The sequence below is a fragment of the Martes martes genome (genome assembly GCF_963455335.1).
Source record: "Martes martes genome assembly, chromosome: 2".
Classification (NCBI taxonomy): domain Eukaryota; kingdom Metazoa; phylum Chordata; class Mammalia; order Carnivora; family Mustelidae; genus Martes; species Martes martes.
In genome coordinates, this window is record NC_137889.1 from 158,856,257 (window position 1) to 158,876,931 (window position 20,675).

General features: G+C 44.5%; 1 protein-coding gene across 2 annotated transcripts in view; it reads right to left on the reverse strand.

Annotated features, from left to right (window-relative positions):
- Nucleotides 1–16,758: 16,758 nt before the first annotated feature.
- The window catches only part of SEPSECS (Sep (O-phosphoserine) tRNA:Sec (selenocysteine) tRNA synthase), a 34,435-nt gene continuing 30,518 nt past the window's right edge, over nt 16,759–20,675 (reverse strand). For both annotated transcript variants that reach the window (XM_080796635.1, XM_080796636.1), the window contains one exon: nt 16,759–19,414. In XM_080796635.1, coding sequence (XP_080652761.1) covers nt 19,111–19,414 — 304 coding nt within the window. In that variant the 3' untranslated portion in view covers nt 16,759–19,110. The remainder of the gene's footprint in view (nt 19,415–20,675) is intronic.

The window sequence follows — 20,675 nt, forward strand, 5'->3', positions numbered from 1 at the left end:
AACGGAAATGGCCCTGTGATGTTCCAGGAACAGTGTACACAGCTGGTCCCACCACACACATACCACCCCAAGGGCCAGGAAAGGGACTAAGGCAGGGCATGAGCCTGACTCCATGTCTGGGGGCGACTGGGATATGTTTAACTGCTGGGTGGTAGGGATGGGGTTCAGGGGGCAGATGGGAAAGAGGTTGGTGTTGTTTACCTGTTTTCTGGAGTTGGGCAAATGTAATCATTTAGGACTTCTCTTCTGAACATTCTTTTTGCCTAAAAAAAAAAAAAAAAAAAAGCCTGGGCCGCAATTTTGTTTTTATTGGCCTCTCTCATGAGACCAGCTTTTATTTCAAAAGTAAAACCCTAGCACAAAGGGTAAGGAAGGTTGCAAACCTTTTGAGGATGGCTATATAGCATGAGCTTTCCTTAAAATGCTTCCGTAACTCCTGTGTTATCAGGAAAAGACCTTTTGCATTACTCTAGAAACTCCAGGTTCCCTCTGGTTTTATGATCCTGTGAGGCTCTTGTGCCAAGCACAGTGCCTGGCATGTGGTTGGTATTAAGCAATTTTTGTCCCCCAAGGAACAAGAGCGGGAAAGAATGCTTTTTGACCAACTTTTGTCTTCATCAGCAAGTTGCCTCAGGGACTTCAGTATTACATGAAATGTGAAATTATTACCAAATTGAATTTTAATGAAACATTTCAGCATTGGGGGAAAGTTTAAGAAAAAAATGCAAATGCACAATTATCCTATGTTGTTACGATTTTAACATGATTCTACAAATGATCTTTAAAAGAAGGTTCAGAGGGAAAAAAACAAAATAATAGGAGTGGTGCTGGAGAGCATTGTATCTATTTCTAAAATGCAAAACAGACACATTTGGAACCAGGACTTAAGACCTTCCTCTCAAACTGGTCATTATTCAACATTCTTTGGCTACAATCAAAGATGAATCAGTCTACCTGTGCTATAGTCAGACCACATTTCTCCTTCTTGTCCAAAAGGCTGTTGTTAGGGTCTCTGATGATAAATCTCTCTCAATATCAAGGTCTTCCAAGTCTTTAGCATTTCCCAGATCCATATTAGCCTCATCCCCAAAAGACTTGGAGTGGGTTTGGCATGACTTACTTATAGTGAACCCATGAGAGTACCAGATACTCTATTTCTTCTAATCCAGGGATGCCCAAAGTGTCTAATATTTTTACAAGGGATTGTAATCGCGTCAGTTTGGAGTTTCTACAATTTACCCTTTTCTCTTAAAAAAAAAAAAAAAAGAATCAGGAAAACCCTTTCCATTCCTGGCTCTCTCCCACCACTCCCCTATCTCTTGATTCCTTGGCAGATACCGACAACAGCTCTATGGCTACGTCAGCAAGTTTTTCAGGGTCCTGGGGGTACAATTTAGCTGAGCCTTGGGAGTGGCCCTATATGCTTTCTCTCTCTTCCTGGTCTTTAGAATCAGTTGTCTCATTCTCTAGACAATTGTTTAAAGGTAAGCTCTCTGAAGAAGCTAGAAACAAACTAAGCATGGTCATGGTCTGTTTTGGGCTTCCCCACAGGCTCGCAGGTTCTGTGTAACAACAGCTTCATCTCCCGAGGAACATTCAACCTGTTAGACATTGTCCCACGGGCTTTACATACAGGCTAACAAGTGATTCTTTCAAGAACGGAGTGAAGAAGGTACAGCTATTAACCTTGTCAAGCAGATGAGGAACCTGAAGCCCACCAGCCTGAAGCGGAAAAGGAGAAAGAGGATGCAGAGGTCCAAGAAAGCTGCTGGCCCGGGTGGCCGTGGAAGCCACAGGAGCAGAAATAAGGAAAGCCTGAGGCTGGGGACTACATGACTACTGCTAGACCTTGATTCAGTGGGTTTAGAGTATCCATCACCATTTGGTCACAGTGACCACCTGTGAGAAACCCACCTTGCTCATACCAAAGCTGTCCCTTTGGGGCCTTTGCCCTGGACCTGTGACTTTTGGGACTAATTCTCTTTTCACCTGTGGCTACCTGTGATGGGTGTACAATAAATCATGGATTCTGCTGTCTTAGCTGAAGAAAAAAATGTTAAAGAAGATATTAAGGGGCAAAGTTCATGTGGGGTAGCATCCTGTATGCAAACATATGGATGTCTTCAGAGCAAAAATGGGTGCATATGCACGCAAAGTGGATTAAATGAAAACTAAAAAGAGCCCTACATTCAAGTCAAGTCAGATTTTTAAAAAAGATTTTATTTATTTTTAATTTGAGAGAGAGAGGGAAAGCACAAGCAGGGTGAGGAACAAAGGGAGAGGGAGAAGCAGACTCCCCACTGAGCAGGAAGCCCCATGTGGGCCGCGATCCCAGGACCCTGAGATCATGACCTGAGCCAAAGGCAGACGCTTGACCGATGGAGTCACCCAGGTGCCCCAAGTCAGATTTTTCTTTCTTTTTTTTTTTTTTTAAGATTTTATTTATTTATTTGACAGACAGAGATCACACGTAGGCAGAGAGGCAGGCAGAGAGAGAGGAGGAAGCAGGCTCCCTGCTGAGCAGAGAGACCGATGTGGGACTCGATCCCAGGACCCTGGGCTCATGACCTGAGCTGAAGGCAGAGGCTTTAACCCACTGAGCCACCGAGGCGCCCAGATTCTAAACTAGATTTTCAGAGGTTTCGGTGCCGGGATGATGTTAATGGAGTGTGGCTCTGTTGTGGAGCAAAAGCCAAACGAGACCCACATCTCTGCTCATATTCTCGTTTCTAAGAAGGGAGAATGCTCTGGCAGAGAGCCTTTCCCTTGTCTCTGTGTTCTAAGGTCACAGTCAAGGTGTGTTTGGGGTGGGGTTCCCTGAAGAACCTGTTGAAGATAAAACCGTTTGTTCACTATACAAAAAGGCAGTGCTTTTGCTCAATCCAAAGGTGAGAGGCAGGGACAGAAGTCTTCTCAATGAAACTCAAATCTTCCCTTTAGTTCCAGACTCCATCTTTCCCTCCCTAATAAACCTCATTTCCCTGGGAAAACGTTCCACAGACATCTTCCCAGCTATGCGGAGCCCAGCTGTCCCAAGCTGCAGATGGTCTGGGCGATATCCACGTGGAGCCCCGGGGAGCCCGCGGGGCAACTCCCGGGACCTGCTAAGCATTGAGAATGCTCCCCTCCCGAGGATTTGCCCTTGAACCTGGCTGTGCTTATTTGTGCATGACTGAGGCAGCTGCTCACATAGATCTGCTGTCACTCAAGGACCACAAAGCTGGTCCAAGCTCAACTTCCTCCACCTCATCAAGGGGTGAGGGTTAGGATAGGGCAGAGGAAGGAAAATAAGATTCAAGGCCAGGCAGATTTGGCCCGCAGGCTTGTCCTTGCCACTTGCTTTGTGACCTTCGGCATGTGGCTCAATCTTTCTGAATTTCAGTATCCCCCTCTATAGAACGGAAATAATGATTTCTCTTGCAGGGTTGCTGTGAAGATGAGACCAGATGGCATATGATAATATAGGAAAAGCCTAGGCCCTTAGTTTATAGCAACTATTCCTACATTTGCTGTTCCGTGAACCGCCCAGTGATATTCTTGGAACCAGTGGCCCACGGTTGCCTAGGCGGTATGTGGGAAGTGGGGTGATGGGGGTGGCGGGCTTGGAAAACATTTGGAGCAAGGCCCCAAGCTTCTCCTGTACCGGTCTGTACTCCCCAAACCTCAGGCAATCCCACAGCTTTGGGGGTCCTCCACGGACTCACCAGAGAAGGTTGTCCTGGGTTTAGGGCTGGTTCCTGGGTCAGTGTTTGCAAGCAGTCACTGATGCTCCCACCAGCTCATCTGTGGGTGATCTCACCTCCCTGGGGCTAGTAGATCTCTGCAGCTGGCCCTGCCCCAGTGCACACACCCCGCAAGCCTGGGCACAGTTGGGCAGGGCACAGCCCCTCCGTTCCTACCAAGTGAGCTGGTGCAATGGTTGGCAGTTCAAGTTTTGTGAAACTGTCATCTTCAGAGGCTCAAACTCCTACCTAGTTACTCTATCAGGCTTAGTGTGTCTAGTTTGGGGCTCAGGATGGTGGCTTGAGTTCCAGCCATCACACCTGAATTCTGTGTTAAGAATAGGGAAGCAGAAAAATGTGTATGACTTCCCTTTCAAGGAAACTTTCCAGCAGTCCCACACAACAACTCTGCTTACTTCTCATTGACCTGACCTTTCTATGTGGCTACACTGAACTCCAAAGCAGGCTGGGAAGTTTCACTGGAAGGGTGCCATAATTCCCAGTTAAAGTTGGGATTCTAAGGGAGAGGTGGGAATATTGAAAAGAAAATAGCAGTCTCTAGCCAAAGCTCGGTAAATCTTAGAAGGATAAATGCTGTAGCCCTTCCCAACCGTGCCCTGGAAATCCCATCCACTTGAAGCCCAGTTGACCTGTCATTTGCACAGGCTATGACTATGGTCTGTGTCAGAGTCAGAGGGTAGGAGGCAGTCTCAGGAGAGACGGATGGGCCAGGCAGAAGCAACCACTGTTCACATTGTGGCATACCCCCTCCTTCCCATAAACACATCCCCCAAATCACTGCCAGAGCTATCCCTGGGCACAGAGGAGGTGACTGACCAGCAACAGGGCTGCCTGGGGGAGTAGGCGTGGCCACAAGCTGACCTTCCTCACTCATGCTTCGCCCCAGGATGCCATCTTCTTGGCAACCCATGGTTCTCACCATCCACCACCCCGGGAGGAAAAATGTCACCTTGCAGCATGGTCAGCGGGAGCGCCGGGGGTCCCCTGGGCACATGCAGACATTCTAGCTGACCAGCTGCAGCTTCAGGCCCAAGAGGGCAGATACTCCGCACCATCTCTTGGGCTCCAAGAGCCCTGCTCTCACCTCTGGACCTGCGTCCTCCCGGGCTCAGGGGTGTAGAATCTACACCCCTGATACTCCTCAGGGGTGTAGAATCCGAGCAGGTGGGTCTCTAGAGGATTCCAGAGATAGGGTCTGCACCACAAGCATCTGCTCCTGAAAGGAGGGAGTGGGGAGGCAGATTTGGGCTGATGGAGGCCAGCTGCCCACACGCTGAGCAGACAGACTCGGGGCTATTACCTGGATTCAACCCCTCGGCAGCTTTCTGCGCTCACGAGCACCTTCTGCCGGCCTCCGTCCCAGTCTTGTCTGGTGATGCCAAGCCCCATAGATGATGACTCCTGGCTGGGGTCTGAATTCTCTGGGTAATAGGATCAGAATGCTGTTCCCAAAGTTCTCACCCTCTGCGTCCTCAGGAATCAGAGGTGCCTGTGTGGCTAATAGACAATCCGCTTGCCCCTGCACCACTGCCAGCATTGACACCAATGCCAGTCTCACTGGAACCTGAGCCAGGAGGGGGCCACTAACGAGGTACAGAACAGGGAGTTCACCTGCCCTGGAAGAGGGCTGACCCTATGCAAAGCACCAGCGTATGCCTTGACCCCTATTATCCCACTTGACCTTTCCCTGGAGCCTAGGAGGTAGAGTCTATTATTATTGTCCCCATTTTTCAGATGAGGAAATTAAGGCTAGAACACAGAAATCCCTTATCCTGGTTTCAGGTCAGGAAATCCAACAGGCAGTCTGTATTCATTTAGTTTGGGCCTTTATTGTCACTGACGAGATTATTTTTAAGGGCATAACTTTGGTTTAAAAAAAAAAAAGTATTTCTGCCCTGTGGGCATGTCTGGATTTCTCTTCAATACATGATTTTTCATTAGCACCAGGTGCGGAAAAGGCTGAGGTTGTTTGAAAGAGACAAGTAGATTTGGGGAGGACAAACGATTCCCCAGAATGTAGCATCAGGGAGTTCTGGCACCTCCCATCCCCCAAGGGCTGACTTCTAACGAACATTCTGCTGAATAACTAACGTTCTGCTGAAACTTCGCGGTCGTGACATTTCATCGTCCAGTCCCCGCAGGGAGAAATCATCACCTGTCCCACCTTGTGGCTGAGGACACGGGGGCTCCTCTGGATCTGCCCAAATGACACACTTCATGACCGGCCAAACCAGCTGTAAACGGGCGTCAGCCCACTGCGGCCCAGAGCAAGCTCCAAATGGCCTCCTTATTTTTGTACAGCTCATGAGCTAAGAATAGTTTTTACACTTTTAAATGATTGAAAAAAAAATCCCAAGAAGACGAATATTTCACAATGCATGAAAATTATGTGAAATTCAGATTTCGGTGTCCATAAATAAAGTGTTACTGGATCACCGCCAGGCGCATCATTTACATACTGTCTGGGGCCGCTTTCGAGTAATTACGGCAGAGGCTCTATGGCCTGCAAAGCCTAAAATATTTACTACCCGCTGCTTGAGAGGAAAAGTTCGCCTGTCCCTGTCACACAATCCTGTTGGAAACCCTTGCTCCAAAGTGTCCAAGGATGTTCTGAGGCTGGGGTCACAGCCCTGAGTGCTAGGGTTTCTAAGACCCTAGCCCTCAGAATGAGGCCACACAAGACACCTAACTCATCAAACTTCTCTTGTGCTTCACAGCAAAATAAGGATCACCACAGGGGCGCTGGGGTGGTTCAGTCGGTTAAGCGTCCAACTCTTAATTTCTGCTCAGGTCATGAATCAGAGTGCTGAGATCGAATCCTGGTTGGGCTCTGAGCTGGGCGTGGAGCCTGCCTAAGATTCTCTCTCTCCCTCTCCCTCTGCCCCTCTCCTTCCTCACACACTTTCTCTAAAAAAATAAATAAATAAAATAAAAATAAGATCATCGCCATGCCCTGCCTGGCTCCGAAGACTGTCAGAAGATGAAAAATCGATAATGTATGCAGAAGCATTTTGTAATCCGGAAAGCACTCTCTAGCAATGGGAGGGATTACTGCATTATTGGATTCAGAGAAAGGTGATTGGTATAAGGGAAGTAAGACAGTGGGGTGGAGAGGTAGGGGGTGGAGGGAAATATACTTTGCTCTTGCATGATTCATAAGAAAATAGAACAAACCTGCTAGAAACGGGCTTTTGTCATAAACCCGGTGCCCCGGGCTCATGTAGTGGTTTGTTGGGCATTGCCCAGTGAAATTAACCCTTCAGCATTCATATCTGAGACTGGTGCCTCTGCTCTGAAGTGGCTTCAGGGGGCCTCCCACGTCTGGCATTCTCCCCAAGGATTGGGCTTCCTCCCTAGGAGATCTTAAGGTGCTAAGAAGACATCCCTGCCCCCAAAGGGGCCCTGTGCCTTCTGCTCACTGGTTTGCCAGATTTCACAGAAATGTACTCCAATCTTTTTTCCAAACGTGTTAAAAAGGAATATTTCTAGAACAGGCTAACAGTCAACCCTATTGGTTATTGCTCTAGAGTGAGAAAGTCAGTTGATCATTTGTTCAAGAGATATTTACTAAGGCCCTTCCACATGCAGAGGAGAAGGAGGAAAATGTACCAAGTAGATCAATGATGCCCCCCAGAAAGGAGGCAATCCGGGGTATGGGCAGGGGAGGCTGGGCAGGCGAAATTGAATCTGGTGCCATCACCACTGTGCGCTGAATCGACTCTATTTCTCAAGGTGTCTAAGCAAGTGAAAGATGGAGAAGAAAAGGCAGCAGGAGTCTCAGAAGGTATGGTTAGGCTCGAATAGTTTTGCAATACAGAAGGCGCGGGCATGAGTCACATCTTGAGTGTGAAGGGGTATTTGGAGTTGGTGCCTGGTAACTCCAGGCTGGGGTCTGTGGCTGTGCTGAGCCCCCTCCCCCGTACAGAAGCCCTGCTGTCTTGGAGGCCCTCCACACAAAGGCCAGGCTGGAGCCCAACAGCAGCCCTGCTCTCCGGTCTATGCCCCCCGCCCTGCGTCCCCCCGCTGGCACTGTGCATGCCTGACACTCAGCCGATCTTTTTAAAAGTGAGAGACAAACAAAACTGTGTGCAGAATTGGATGTTTATTTCCACCATCTGCGTGGCAATACAAGTTCAAGTTTTAATGGCATCCGCTCTCCATCAGTATTAGGGGACCGTTTAAACATCCACAGCCATTTACTGATTATAAACACACACTAAAAAAAAGGCGGCAAGTGGCATGTGGCCCCCGCACCTGCTGCCTTTGTGTGCGTCAGTCAATTTCATGCCTAGGAAGTGCCGGGCTCCGTGGGGATGGCCATATACGCAGCTTGCTTGGTTGGGAGTTGTGCTGTTTTTCTTTTTTTCAGGGGGAATAGCACAAATCAAGTTGGCCCCAAAATACTCTTACTGCAAATAGATGGGAATAAATGGAAAATAGACAACGATCATAAATGCAAACCAAAAAAAAAAAAAATCCTCTGAATTTCCTAATGTCAAAAGGTCCATTTGCTTATAATTAGTAGATTAAAACTGGAGAGTATTTTTACTGGCTTTCAAGAAATGTCCCAGGGGTCGCTATGCAAAAGGCTCCTGTCTCCCGCCCTCCCACTGACCCTCCCACCTCACCCACAGCCACCCCTGAACGTTTGAGTCACCCAGCAATGGCAAATAGGGCATACACTGGACACAGTGAGACCAGCCATGGGAAATTGAAGGAACAAAGAGAACTTGACGCGTTTTATAGGGAAACGAAAGTTTACCCCAAAGCTGTGTGAATGTTCTTTGGATCAACTTTTATCTTGCAAGGGGTTTCTCCACCTCCTTCAGACCCGCCCCTGCCCTGTCATGGGTCCACCCATGGCTTCGGCCTCAATTCTGACCTTGAATTAGCTGCTCAATTTTGGGTCACATTCTAGAAACCTGTCTTCTTATTGGGGAAAGCTGAAGGGGCTGGGGCAGGGGTGTCCCATTGGACCAGTGTGCTCCCTAGGACCTGTGGATCTCACCTTTCCAGGTTAACCTCTCCAAGGAGAAGGGTTTGGTTTTTTCATTTGTTTGTTTTGTTTTTGTTGTTGTTACTGTTGTTTTTTGTTATTTTTGGTTTTGTCTTGCTTTGTTTTGTTTTGGGGTTTTTTTCCCCTGCCTCTGACAGCTTCCTAGCTGAAACTACTGTCTGCATTTGTAGTGTAAAGGATCCATTATTGCCTATGACCCGATTTTTGGAGGGGGAAGTACAGAACAGCACTCTCAGTTTCTTGCCTGGTCAAAAACTCCAAGTACCTCCTAAGAGTTCCTTTGTCTTTCTGATGTGATGCACAAGGCACATGAAACCCAAGGCCAACTCTCGCCACCAGAGCATCACCTTCACTCCTTTGATCCATCCCAGGGGGCTTGTCTGCCTCCTTTCCCACTGCACACTGGTTTTGGATGGCACTCTAGTTTCCATGGCTCATTAAACCTGGCCAGCTGGAACCAACATAACGGCTCTCTCCTTTGATACATTTATTTAGAACAAGGGTTCCTCTATACATCTAGAACGACTACCTCCACTGCCCTGTGGGCCAAAGTAGTTGGGGTTCTAATTCGCAGCCTTATGCTAAGGAAGCTGGCGTTGAACTTGTACACACATAGGGACTGAAGTCCATTTTTTAGGTGAACCAGCAAAACTGGGAGCAAGTCCGATCCTAACTTCCCCAGCATCCTGGGACATCTTTGGGAGCCCATGCAGAGCACAAATCTCCTTCATGAATCCAGTATCACCCATCTGTGGAAAAGTTGCTAGAAAAACACCAGCTCAGGTGTTTTGCATCTCCTCTCTCTGCACTGGTCACATTTTCACTGGTTCCTCGAGCTACTTCTCGCCTCTTTGCCCTTACCACTAAAATCCACCCCAAGGAAATCTTATTTGGATCCTGATTCAAACGTAAAAAGAAAGGTAATTAGAAAAATGGGACACTGACAGCATATTTGATGCTATCAAGATATTATTAATTTTTTAAAGTGTGATAATGGTATTGTAACTTTTAAAAAAAATGAGTCTTTTACTTAGGAGCTACATATTTAAATGAGCTATCTGTGAAATGATGCCTGGGAGTTAATTAAAATAAGGTGGTGCTGGGGACACAAAATTAGACGTGAGTTGATAAGTGTCAAAGCTGAGTAATGGATATGAGACTTCATTATATGGTTCTCTCTGCTTTTATATATGTCTGACATTTTCTGCCAGAAAAGGTCTTTTTTTTTTAAATAACCCGCTCCTGAGGCACCTGGATGGCTCAGTCAGTTAAGCATCTGCCCTCAGCTCAGGTCATAATCTCAGAGTCCTGGGATTGAGCCCAATGTCAGGCCCTCAGCTCAGCGGGGAGTCTGCTTCTCCCTCTCCCTCTGCCTCTCCCAACCCCCCGCCTGGCTCGAACTCTCTCAAGTACATAAAATCTTTTACAAATTAAATAATTAAACAACCCACTCCTAGGGAAACGTGATAAACTCATCTACGGTAAAATGTTGCTAACTGATAAGGATAAATGGCAGCTTTCTATTTCTTGATGTATCTGCATTTTATTTTATTCTTTTTAAGATTTTATTTTACTTATTCTGAGAGAGAGAGAGAGTGCATGGGCAGGGTGAGGAACAGAGGCAGAGGGAGAGAAAATCTCAAGCAGACTCCACGCTGAGTGCAGAGCCCAATGTGGGGCTTGATCTCATGACCCTGAGATGATGACCTGAGTCGAAATCAAGAGTCAGACACCTAACGGATTGAGCTGCCCAGATGCCCCAACGTTAGGGACCTATTAACAGGAGAAAACAGACTTAAGACAGAACTATGAATCCAACCGTGGCGGGTGGGGCAGAAGCAAAGAGCAGGGCGGGGAAGGAGCAGGCCAGGAGGGAACCCGCCACGTGAACCAAGACCTCACAGCGCAGTTCATCTCCGTGTTCTTGTTTTCTTCTGACCAAATAGGATCTAATAAAGATCACACAGCTGTATTGTGAAATGATGGTTTTTGGTGCTACTTAATGGAAGATACTCTCCATTTCTCTCACCAGGTAAAAATAGCTACCGTCAGACCACTTGCTCTGAATCCGTCTTCGCTCAGTACTTGACACACATGAGTTCATAAGACCTTTATTAAATCTTTTAGATTTTTTTGTCCCCATTTCACAGATGTGTCAAAAGTGACTTGTGCAAGCCCCCTTGACCCGGGGGAGCCTGCCTTTTAATTACTTCACAGCCACAACAGGGCCTTGAACGAAACTCCTCCCGAAGGTTGGTCGGTGGAGGGGATTTACTTCTCTCCCAGAATACTGACCACTCATCAGAGTTGTGCTAAATTACAAAGTCTTGCCACATAGTCAAAAAAATTAATTAGTATTTTAAGTTACAAAACAGCTAACAAATGATGCCAGACGAAAACAACATAAGAATCTGGGATGGCCAATAAGTGAAAGATTAATTAGGCTAATGAGGAACGTATTATGCATTCATATTATTTAAATAGTAATAAGCGGATGCCCTCTGGGTTTGTCTGGTCTGTTTAGAGCCAGGGAGAGGGGGGTGGGAGACGTGGTCCTGGGAAAGGTAGGCAGGAGACTACAGCGCACCCTGAGGCCACAGGTGTCCTAGGTTGGAGTCTCAGGAAAGCAGAGGCTGAGAAAGAACCTGCATTTTGTACTTAAGAATACAAGGGGTTTAAGGGGAATAAGGCCTGTCAAAGAAGGGGGGGCAGGCTGCAGCAGGGGGAGCCAGCAGATTGCAATGCAGAACCCAGAAAATTCAGCCTGCCCTGTGGCGGGATCTGAAGCAAAGACAACCCCTTTGAGGAATCCCACATCAGGTGGAAGGAACCAGGCCGTTGTGTCACTGCCTTGCTCGGAAATGGGCCAAAGGTGTGACTTTGGCTCAAAAATGGAGGTTTATGCTAAACTTGCAGGAGCTCAAGGCAGGGAGGCTGTCAGCTAAGTGCCCTCCCTGCAGCTGGGTAATTAGTCCTTTCTTTTTTTTTTAAGATTTTTTTTTTCAGTTACTGGTTTTATTATTAATGTCAGTTATTATTTTTTTTCTTTTCAGTGTAACAGAATTGTTTTTGCACCACACCCAGTGCTCCATGCAATACGTGCCCTCCTTAATACCCACCACCTAGCTCCCCCAACCTCCCACCCCCCGCCCCTTCAGATTGTTTTTCAGAGTCCATAGTCTCTCATGGTTCACCTCCCCTTCCAATTTCCCTCAACTCCCTTCTCCTCTCCATCTCCCTATGTCCTCCGTGTTATTTGTTATGCTCCACAAATAAGTGAAACCATATGATAATTGACTCTCTCTGTTTGACTTATTTCACTCAGCATAATCTCTTCCAGTCCCATCCATGTTGCTACAAAAGTTGGGTATTCATCCTTTCTGATGGAGGCATAATACGCCATAGTGTATATGGACCACATCTTCCTTATCCATTCATCCGTTGAAGGGCATCTTGGTTCCTCCCACAGTTTGGAGACCATGGCCATTGCTGCTATAAACATTGGGGTACAGATGGCCCTTCTTTTCACTACATCTGTATCTTTGGGGTAAATACCCAGTAGTGCAATTGCAGGGTCATAGGGAAGCTCTATTTTTAATTTCTTGAGGAATCTCCACACTGTTCTTTTTTTTTTATTTATTTGTTTGACAGACAGACAGACAGACAGAGATCACAAGCAGGCAGAAAGGCAGGCAGAGAGAGAGAGGGGAAGCAGGCTCCCTGGTGAGCAGAGAGCCTGATATGGGGCTCGATCCCAGGACCCTGGGATCACGACCCGAGCTGAAGGCCGAGGCTTTAACCCACTGAGCCACCCAGGTGCCCCAGTTAGCCCTTTCCTGAAGGGATGTCCAAGCAAGGTCTCTGTGTTGGCCACAACGACCAGGAGTTTGGGTACTCTGTTCTAGAAGTAGTAGAAAGCCACAGTAGAGTTTCAATCAGACATGATGGGATTTCATATATAGTTCTAGAAGTATTTAGTAGTGCCTAGCGAATCATTCCTACCACAAATATTTGAGAGTCTGTCACGGGCCAGGTACTCTTTGCGTGCTTGGGATACACGAGTGGATGAAACAAAGATCCCGCTCTAGTGGAGGTTCTGTTCTAACCGAATGGGCAGAGACAAACGACAGGACACAATAAATATGTAAACTACATGGTACGCTGGATGTATGCTTGTGTGTGGTTCGTGAGATCAGTATCCCCCCGGGGTTTGCTAGCAATGCTGACTTTGCCCCAGATCTACTGATTCCAAATCTGCATTTTAAAGAGAACCCCAGGAGATTCTTACACACAGTAAAACTGAGGCTTCATTCTCAATTTTAAGACCATTTTGAGAGACACTATTAAGGGAGGGAGGGGAGTAACCATGGTATGAAAAATGAATCGTCTGGGGGCATCTGCTGGCAGCTCAGGTCATGATCTCAGGGTCCTGGGATGGAGCCTCAAAGTCGGGCTCCCCACTGAGTGGGGAGTCTGCTTCTCCCTCTTCCTCTGTCCCTCCCCCACTGCTCATGCACATGCTCTCTCTCTCAAATAAATAAATAAGATCATTTTAAAAAATAAATAAAAATAAATAAACAAAAGAGATGGTCTGGGTAGACATCATCAAAAAGATAAATTCTGATTAAAAACAAGAAGCAGGGGAGGTGTGTAGCCAAGCATCTGGGCTACAGGGTTCCCAGGCGGGAGGGTTGGGGGGAGGGGTGCAGGGGTGGGGTTAGAGGTATCCGGGATCAAGGCTCTGAGGCAGAGTGTGCCCGCAGTGTTTGAGGCACAGCAAGGCAGCCAGGTGGGCTGGAGCGGAGGAGGCAAAGGTAAAGCGTGGGAAGAAGAGTCAGAAAAATCCCGGAGGTGGGGGCAGGCAGGCCACATGTTGCAGAACCTCTGGGGCCAGCCAGGACTTTGGCATCTGCTCAGTAGCATACAGAGCCACCACCAGAGTCCGAGCAGACAACCGATAGGATCCGTGTCTTAAAGGTTCACCGTGGATATTGTATTCCCAATAGACTGCAAAGGGGCCTGGATAGAAGGCAGGAGGGTTCTTTGGGGGGGACGCAGGGAGGGGTGGGATACTGCAATAGTCCAGACCAGGAACAGACAGTTCAGATGTGGCTGGGAGCAGAGGAGGAGGTAAGGAGGGGTTTGATTCTGGATACTTTCTAAAGGTAGACACAATATGATTTCTTGATGGGTAAGACACAGACTGTGAGAAAGAGAGGAGCAGAGGATCTCTCCAAGGTTTTTGGATTAGGTAATTGAAAGAAGCCTATTCAACTGAGAAGGGGAAGGCTGTGGGTGGAACACGTTTTCTGGGGGAAAAGATCAAGGAATCACCCTTGGCATGAGGGAGATAAATGTCTAGCACATCTAAAAGATGAACAGGCAGTTTCATTGAGTGTGGAGTTGAGGGAAGAGGTCTACTAGAGATGTAAATTTGGGAGCGTTAGTCATTCTGCTGAATGTGGAAAGTCATCTAAGAATAGGGCTAAATATAATGAACTTAGCTATGCTTGCAGGTCTGCTGGCTATCCCAAAAACTTTAGTCCATAATACAGCCAATTTGGAAGTCACTATGGCATGAACTATTTCTGTCCATCTCTCCTGAGTTCTCCTGAGTGATCCGAATTCAAGTTCATAAAATAGTGAATGCATTTTAAATGTTTCTTGAAAATAATTCTCAAGTGTAAACAGAAAACAAAAAGAAATTCATAGAAACCAAAATAGAAACTCTGAAAGTTAAAAAAAAAAAAAGTGGTCATCTAAAATCAACTATACTTTTTAACTTCCACTGGAGAAGGGACAAAATCCATTGATGACCCCCCCTCAAAAAGAGTTCTACTAAATTAACTAGAAAATGAATGTATTTTAATTTAACTCTATTACAAATTAACTTTATGTAGAGCATCATAGCAGTTATAAACAGAAAGTGCTATATCAGGCACTGAGTTAAATCTTTACATATATTATCATCTTATTTAACCCTCAATCCTGTAAGATTGTACCCATTTCACATATGACGGGACCAATACTCAGAGGTTAAATATGTGAGCTCACATGGTTAATAAGTACCCATGCAGAGATCCAGCTCCAAATCAAATGAGAACTACCTGCAAAATTCAAACAGCACAATTTAAAAATGAAATCTGAAGAGGGAAGTAACACATTTTATTTTCAAATAAAAGATAAAGTGTTTCTTTTAGAAAAGATGAAACGCATCTAACTTTCTGTAGTCAACAGATCTTTTGCAAAAGGTTGCTGTAATGTCATCTCCTTCCTCTTTAAACAACAACAAACTAGCCCCCAACCCTGTGAGACTCGTGATTCCCATTATAAATAGGACTTTTCTTGCTGATTGGTACTGATGACTGAATCAAAAAATGAGTAAGTAATCTGTGTTCATTATCTGTACTTTTCAGATTTTATCTGCAGCCATGATTAGGTAAACTAAGGAAATGCACTGTCAATGATTTATTAAAAATTTATTTCATGTTGTAAATTATTTAATTCATTTTTAAACAGCCTACACCGAAAATATTGTTTGAAACATCTTTCTCTTTTGGTAAAGCATACAGGGTAGCAGGCCGACATAGGTTTTAATTCTAGTAGGTAGAGTCCCTCACAATTACACAGTGAAATGTAGCTTTTCTTCACATTTCTCTAGAAGTTCAAGTTGACACTGCTTACTAAAAACAGGACAGTATAAACACTTCCAGATTCTGCCTAAGGCCTTAGATTGACCTAAATAGTACGCAGGAGATTATAAAGATATATTCATTAGCCCTGCACTTATCAGCTGATCTGTGTACACACCATATGGCTGAAGGAACAGGAAAACAAGACGAAAGGCACAAAGGGACATGGTGGGGACGTCTTGCACCTGTACACTAGGCGCGGCCACAAGAGACAGAGAATCAACACAATGGGACAGACAAGGAAAAGCTACTGATGGGAACTGTTTTTTAACCGCTAATAGAATATTCATAGTTTTTATTTAGAAGGTACCTAACTTCTGAGATAACCAGGCTTCTGTGTATACAAACTGGATTATATTTTTATTCCCAAATAAAGTCAACCTCATGAATGCAAAATACAACAAAATCACTTAAGGGCTTGGGAGAAATTAGGACATCTTAGAAAATGAGAGGAGAAACCGCAAGTCTTGTGTGCACCCGATGTGTATGTATGCAAAAACCTTTCTCTGAGCGTTACATGAATGAGACTCACCAGTTTGCTTCAATTACTTTCAACTGTTAGCTATTCTCCTCTTTGAAAGAACACAGAATTTTACTCTCATGATGAGCTACTAATTCAAGATTAAGGTAATATCACTGGTTAAAAAAAAAAGTCTTTAGTTCATTTAACTTTTACTAAAGCCTCTCATAGACATATTGTCTACAAATGAAAACAGCCTATAACTTAGGCTCGATGACAGTCATGATGGGGAACTTACAGAAACAGAACCACAGGAAAGTTATGTGCTGGGGAGAAAATCAGAAAAAACTTAATTTATATTTAAATTTACCATTCTGTATATCTAGGGCCTATTGGCTGAACAGACGGTATTCAATAATTCACAGTCTATAACTTCACTCAACTAATGCAAAAAGCTAACTAGAAAGATTTACGGTTGAACACTGAACTCCTGAGGCTGGTATCACGTATCATTCCCTGATAGAGTGAGAATTCATCAACAGAGGACATGAGAGCCAAATTGAGAGCTGGATTTTAAAATACCTTTCCCTGCTGTCTGTAGAAGTAACACATTGTGTAGTGACCTAAAGAATATTTTGTGTTATTCAATTTTCTTTTCTGGGAAGACTACCACAGTCCAATGACTTTAAAAACCAAACTCCAAAACTCTACCTGAGAGCCTTTTTAAGGGCAGCTGGATCGTAAGGACAGGTCGTCTTGGTCATGAGTGGAAAATGGATCAGCCATTGCCCCTCCACCGCAGTTCAAGGGTAATGAAGGCCAATCACGAGGTTTACCGATCAGTACTAGCAACTTAAAGTGAATTTAATTGTACATACATACTTTTTTTACACTTACATGTGGAAATGGGCGAGAGTGAACAAAAACAACACTGGGGTGGGAGCAAAGGCAAGCCCGAATCAGCAGAACTTACAGCACCCCTTCAAAAACTCTTGTGAATTCCAGGACCTCAAGGTCAAATTTAAACCAGCAGGAACAGAGCTGTTACTCCAAAACCTCTGAAAAGAAAGAACTAATAATAAAAACTGCAGCTGATTTTATGCACCAGGAATGAAATGTTACAACACATCTATCATTCACATGTGGGTTCATGTAATTTATCTTCAATTAGAATTATTATCTATTCAGCAGCTGAAGCCCAAGAACTGCTGATACACTGCAGATGAGAAAACATTTGCTGGTCTCTCGGCTCCGGCCTTCTCAAGCTAAATGACGCTCACACGGTATAGATCACTTGTTCTAGAAACCCGCTCTGGCTCCCACATCCAGGAAGCTGTGCCAGCAGCACTTAGCATCTGCAACACGGCTCCATTCCCTCTTGCAGACTCCAGAGGGGTCTGGCTGGGACCCTTTCGCTTTATTGGTTCTACAACTCGGTCCCAAATCCGCATAAAAAACCTCACACCACCTTTTCACCCAGGTATTACCCCTCCGGAGTGTGTTGCTATAGCTATTAAAAAAAAGATATCTAAAATATTAGAACCCCAAATACAATAATTAATTTAAAAGTAACCTTTACAATATCGAAAATTAAGTACTTAATGACATCCAAGGAGGTCAAGCTAGGGTTAGAGTATTTTAACTTATGCACTGACGGGAGTGGTATCTGTCTGAGCTCATGTGAGATAGCTTATACCACCAATTGACAGAGAAAAACAGAACCCAGAAACCAAGGCCACATTCTCAACTACAGTGTTTTTGAAAGCATGTTCAGCGGGATCTCAGTAGGTTTTTATTTGAGAAAAGGGTTCCACATTTGGATAAGGACACGTTTAAGTTGGTTTCCAAGGAATTCTCAGAGCCTTTAATGAGCTGATAGGCAGGTTTACGAAGGCCCAAAATGATCTGCCCACAGAATACTTTCTCCCTGTGAGCATCTCGTAGGAACATCGCTCCAGCGAGCAGGTCTTGAGAAATATGGCTTTGGCATTTTGGTGTATTCAAAACTTTCACTCATTCCTCAGGCTTGGCGGCATTAGTCTATTTCTTCAAACGTAAAACAAAAATTGTTATAGCCAGTAAGTCTGGAATATCAGAATAAAAAAGTGAGTGTGTGGGAGAGGGGAGGAGGCAAATACACCTGTTCATCCTACCACATCATTTTCACCTCCCTAGCAAAAACAGATCCCCAAATACCCAGGTTAACCACTCTTGATAATGGCTGTGCACAACACCTGAACTAACCAGTATGCAAAGCCTGCTTAGAGCAGAAACAGTGGGAGAAAGCTTTCACTGGCCCAAATGGAAAAACGCACAAATGCCATATAATCTCAGGTTTAGAACAGGCAGCCCAGCTTATCACTTAAGAATCTATCGCTGTATAATTTGGTAACATTTACTGCTTTCTTCTTTGAAGCACTACTGAATAATGAAAGTTGCTGCGGGAAACTTTGCTTGAGGAGTCGGGTTAGAGTGGTACTGCTCCTTCTCAGCATTACTGAGATTTGGGGCTGTGTTCCAGAAAGCCGGCTCATCCACTGTGGGATGTTGAGCAGCAGGACCCCTGGCCTCCAGCTCTAGATGTCAAGAGCACGCCACTGGTTGTGAGCACTAAAAATGTCCCCAGGTGTTGCTTAGATATAAGCAAATCATCCCCAGCTGAGAACCACTAAGTGAAAGCTAAAGCTTATGCTGGACTCTGCTTCCCTGGGGAATGACCATTTCACAGGCAGACTGTGACTTACAGACACCAACATCTTGTAAATAGCAGTACTGGATCATTCTCAATTCTCTGTGACCAGAAACAGAAGTCATTTGTGAATGGTAGAGAATGGTCAGGAGGAAACAATTTACACATTTCGAAAAGAATTAGAAGTTATTTTACTTGTCACGTTAGTAAGAATGATCTGAATCATAATGCTTTAATTGACAAATATTCTAACAATTAGAAAAATCCTAATTGTATTTTATCTGTTAAGGAACATAATAATTGAGGCAGTCTAAGAATAAAAAAAACATAACAAGTCATCAGATGGCTAGCTCAGACCCCAGTCTGTACCTTGACCAAATATCCTCCATATCCTCCATGTCCTCCAAGACATTCTCAGTTCCGAAACCTCAAGCCTTATCTTTAAACTGCTTGTTTGTACTGGAGCCTCATCACTTCTTTCAAATAATCAAAATGAAACCTTTCACATGTCATGAAGAATTCTGGGACGTGTCAAGAAGCACATTATCTAGTTTTAAAGCCATTTCTTCAATATCTACATCTTCAGTTTTGTTGTAATTGTCAACTGCAGGTGCATTACTCTCTTTATTTTGTTCTTTTCTTACTGTCTTTAAACACTTGTCAAGTCTCTTCACGAACAAGTCCACATCCTGTGTCTTCATTCCAACGGCTGCTGCAGCGTTGAGGTAAGCGCAAGGATAATTATTTGTATGTGCCATAAAGCCTCGGAAGGTGTGGCCACTCACGGCTTGCACAGACCCAAGAGGCACAACCCTGAAAGGGAGAAGATTTAGCAATTTAATATGTCTGGTGGTGTTAACAGAATATTACCCATAAACAACAGATATCAGTGTTACTAAGCCTTAGATCTACTGATAAAGAAGTTAAAAACAGCCAGAAATCAGGGCCTATGAAAATAGACGGTGGCAGCCTGAAAATAAAATTATACAATACACGGCTATTCTCCATAGAAGAGTGCTGCCTGGAGATGACCACTGACTTATCTTCCATTAAGAGCTATTACTTCTAGGAATCACAAATACCTTTGCACCTTCTTCAAAGAGAAAAAAAGAAAATTATTTCTGTTTTTGTACTAAATATGGAATCTGACTTCACATATCTATACTTCAAATGGAATACTGAAATTTCTAAGTCAAACCACGTTGACGAATTGCTGTGTATCACCTCCAACAATCAACAAACCGAAATTCCACCTATCTGATCCGTGCTGTGCAATGGAGGGTTTTAAAGCAAGGATCCAGAAAGAATTCTGTGACTGCTTACAGGGAGTGGTGGTCAGCATAAAGGGATATTTGGCGATGGCACATGCATTCTGTAAGCTTGATTTCATTGGCATACTTGATATAAGCAGATTTCTAACGGTACTTTAAAAAAAAATTAAGTCAATTAAATCATCCTAAACAAAAAGACAAATAGTGGCAACACTAAAAGCAAGACCAAGAAAACCATTTTAGAAGCGTCAAAACTATGCCATGAATGGATATAGTTCATCAAGGTAAAAGCTGAATTAATCTAAGATTTTTTTTCTTTTAAAAAGTTGTCCTTTGATGTGAAATCTCTAATCTCTGGTAGTCAGAGAGAAATTCTTTAATAAAGGCACGTAAAGAAGAGTACTTAGAGCAAGATATTTCTTTTCAAGTCCTTTTTCTCTGACCTCATCAAATATAAAATGAAAAATGAAATGCATTTTTAAGCCATGTACATGTAAGAGCAAAAAGTACATTTTTCAAAGGCAGTACTTAGACAAGAATTGCCTAACTTTTTGGTTTAGGAAATGAGCATTTCCTTAAAAATGTTTTCATCTGAATTTAGTCATGAAGATGACTTATCTCTAGCACCAAAATGTGACACCACTGAAGATGATCAAACAAAGGAAAATAACAATAAAAATTTGTACGGAGGGGGATGAAACTTTGTTTCTGGATGTCCATGAAAACAGACAAGGTCCCTATCCTTCTGAGACTGCTTCAAGTGCAGGCCTTGCACACATGGGCTACCATAGCCCTACACACTC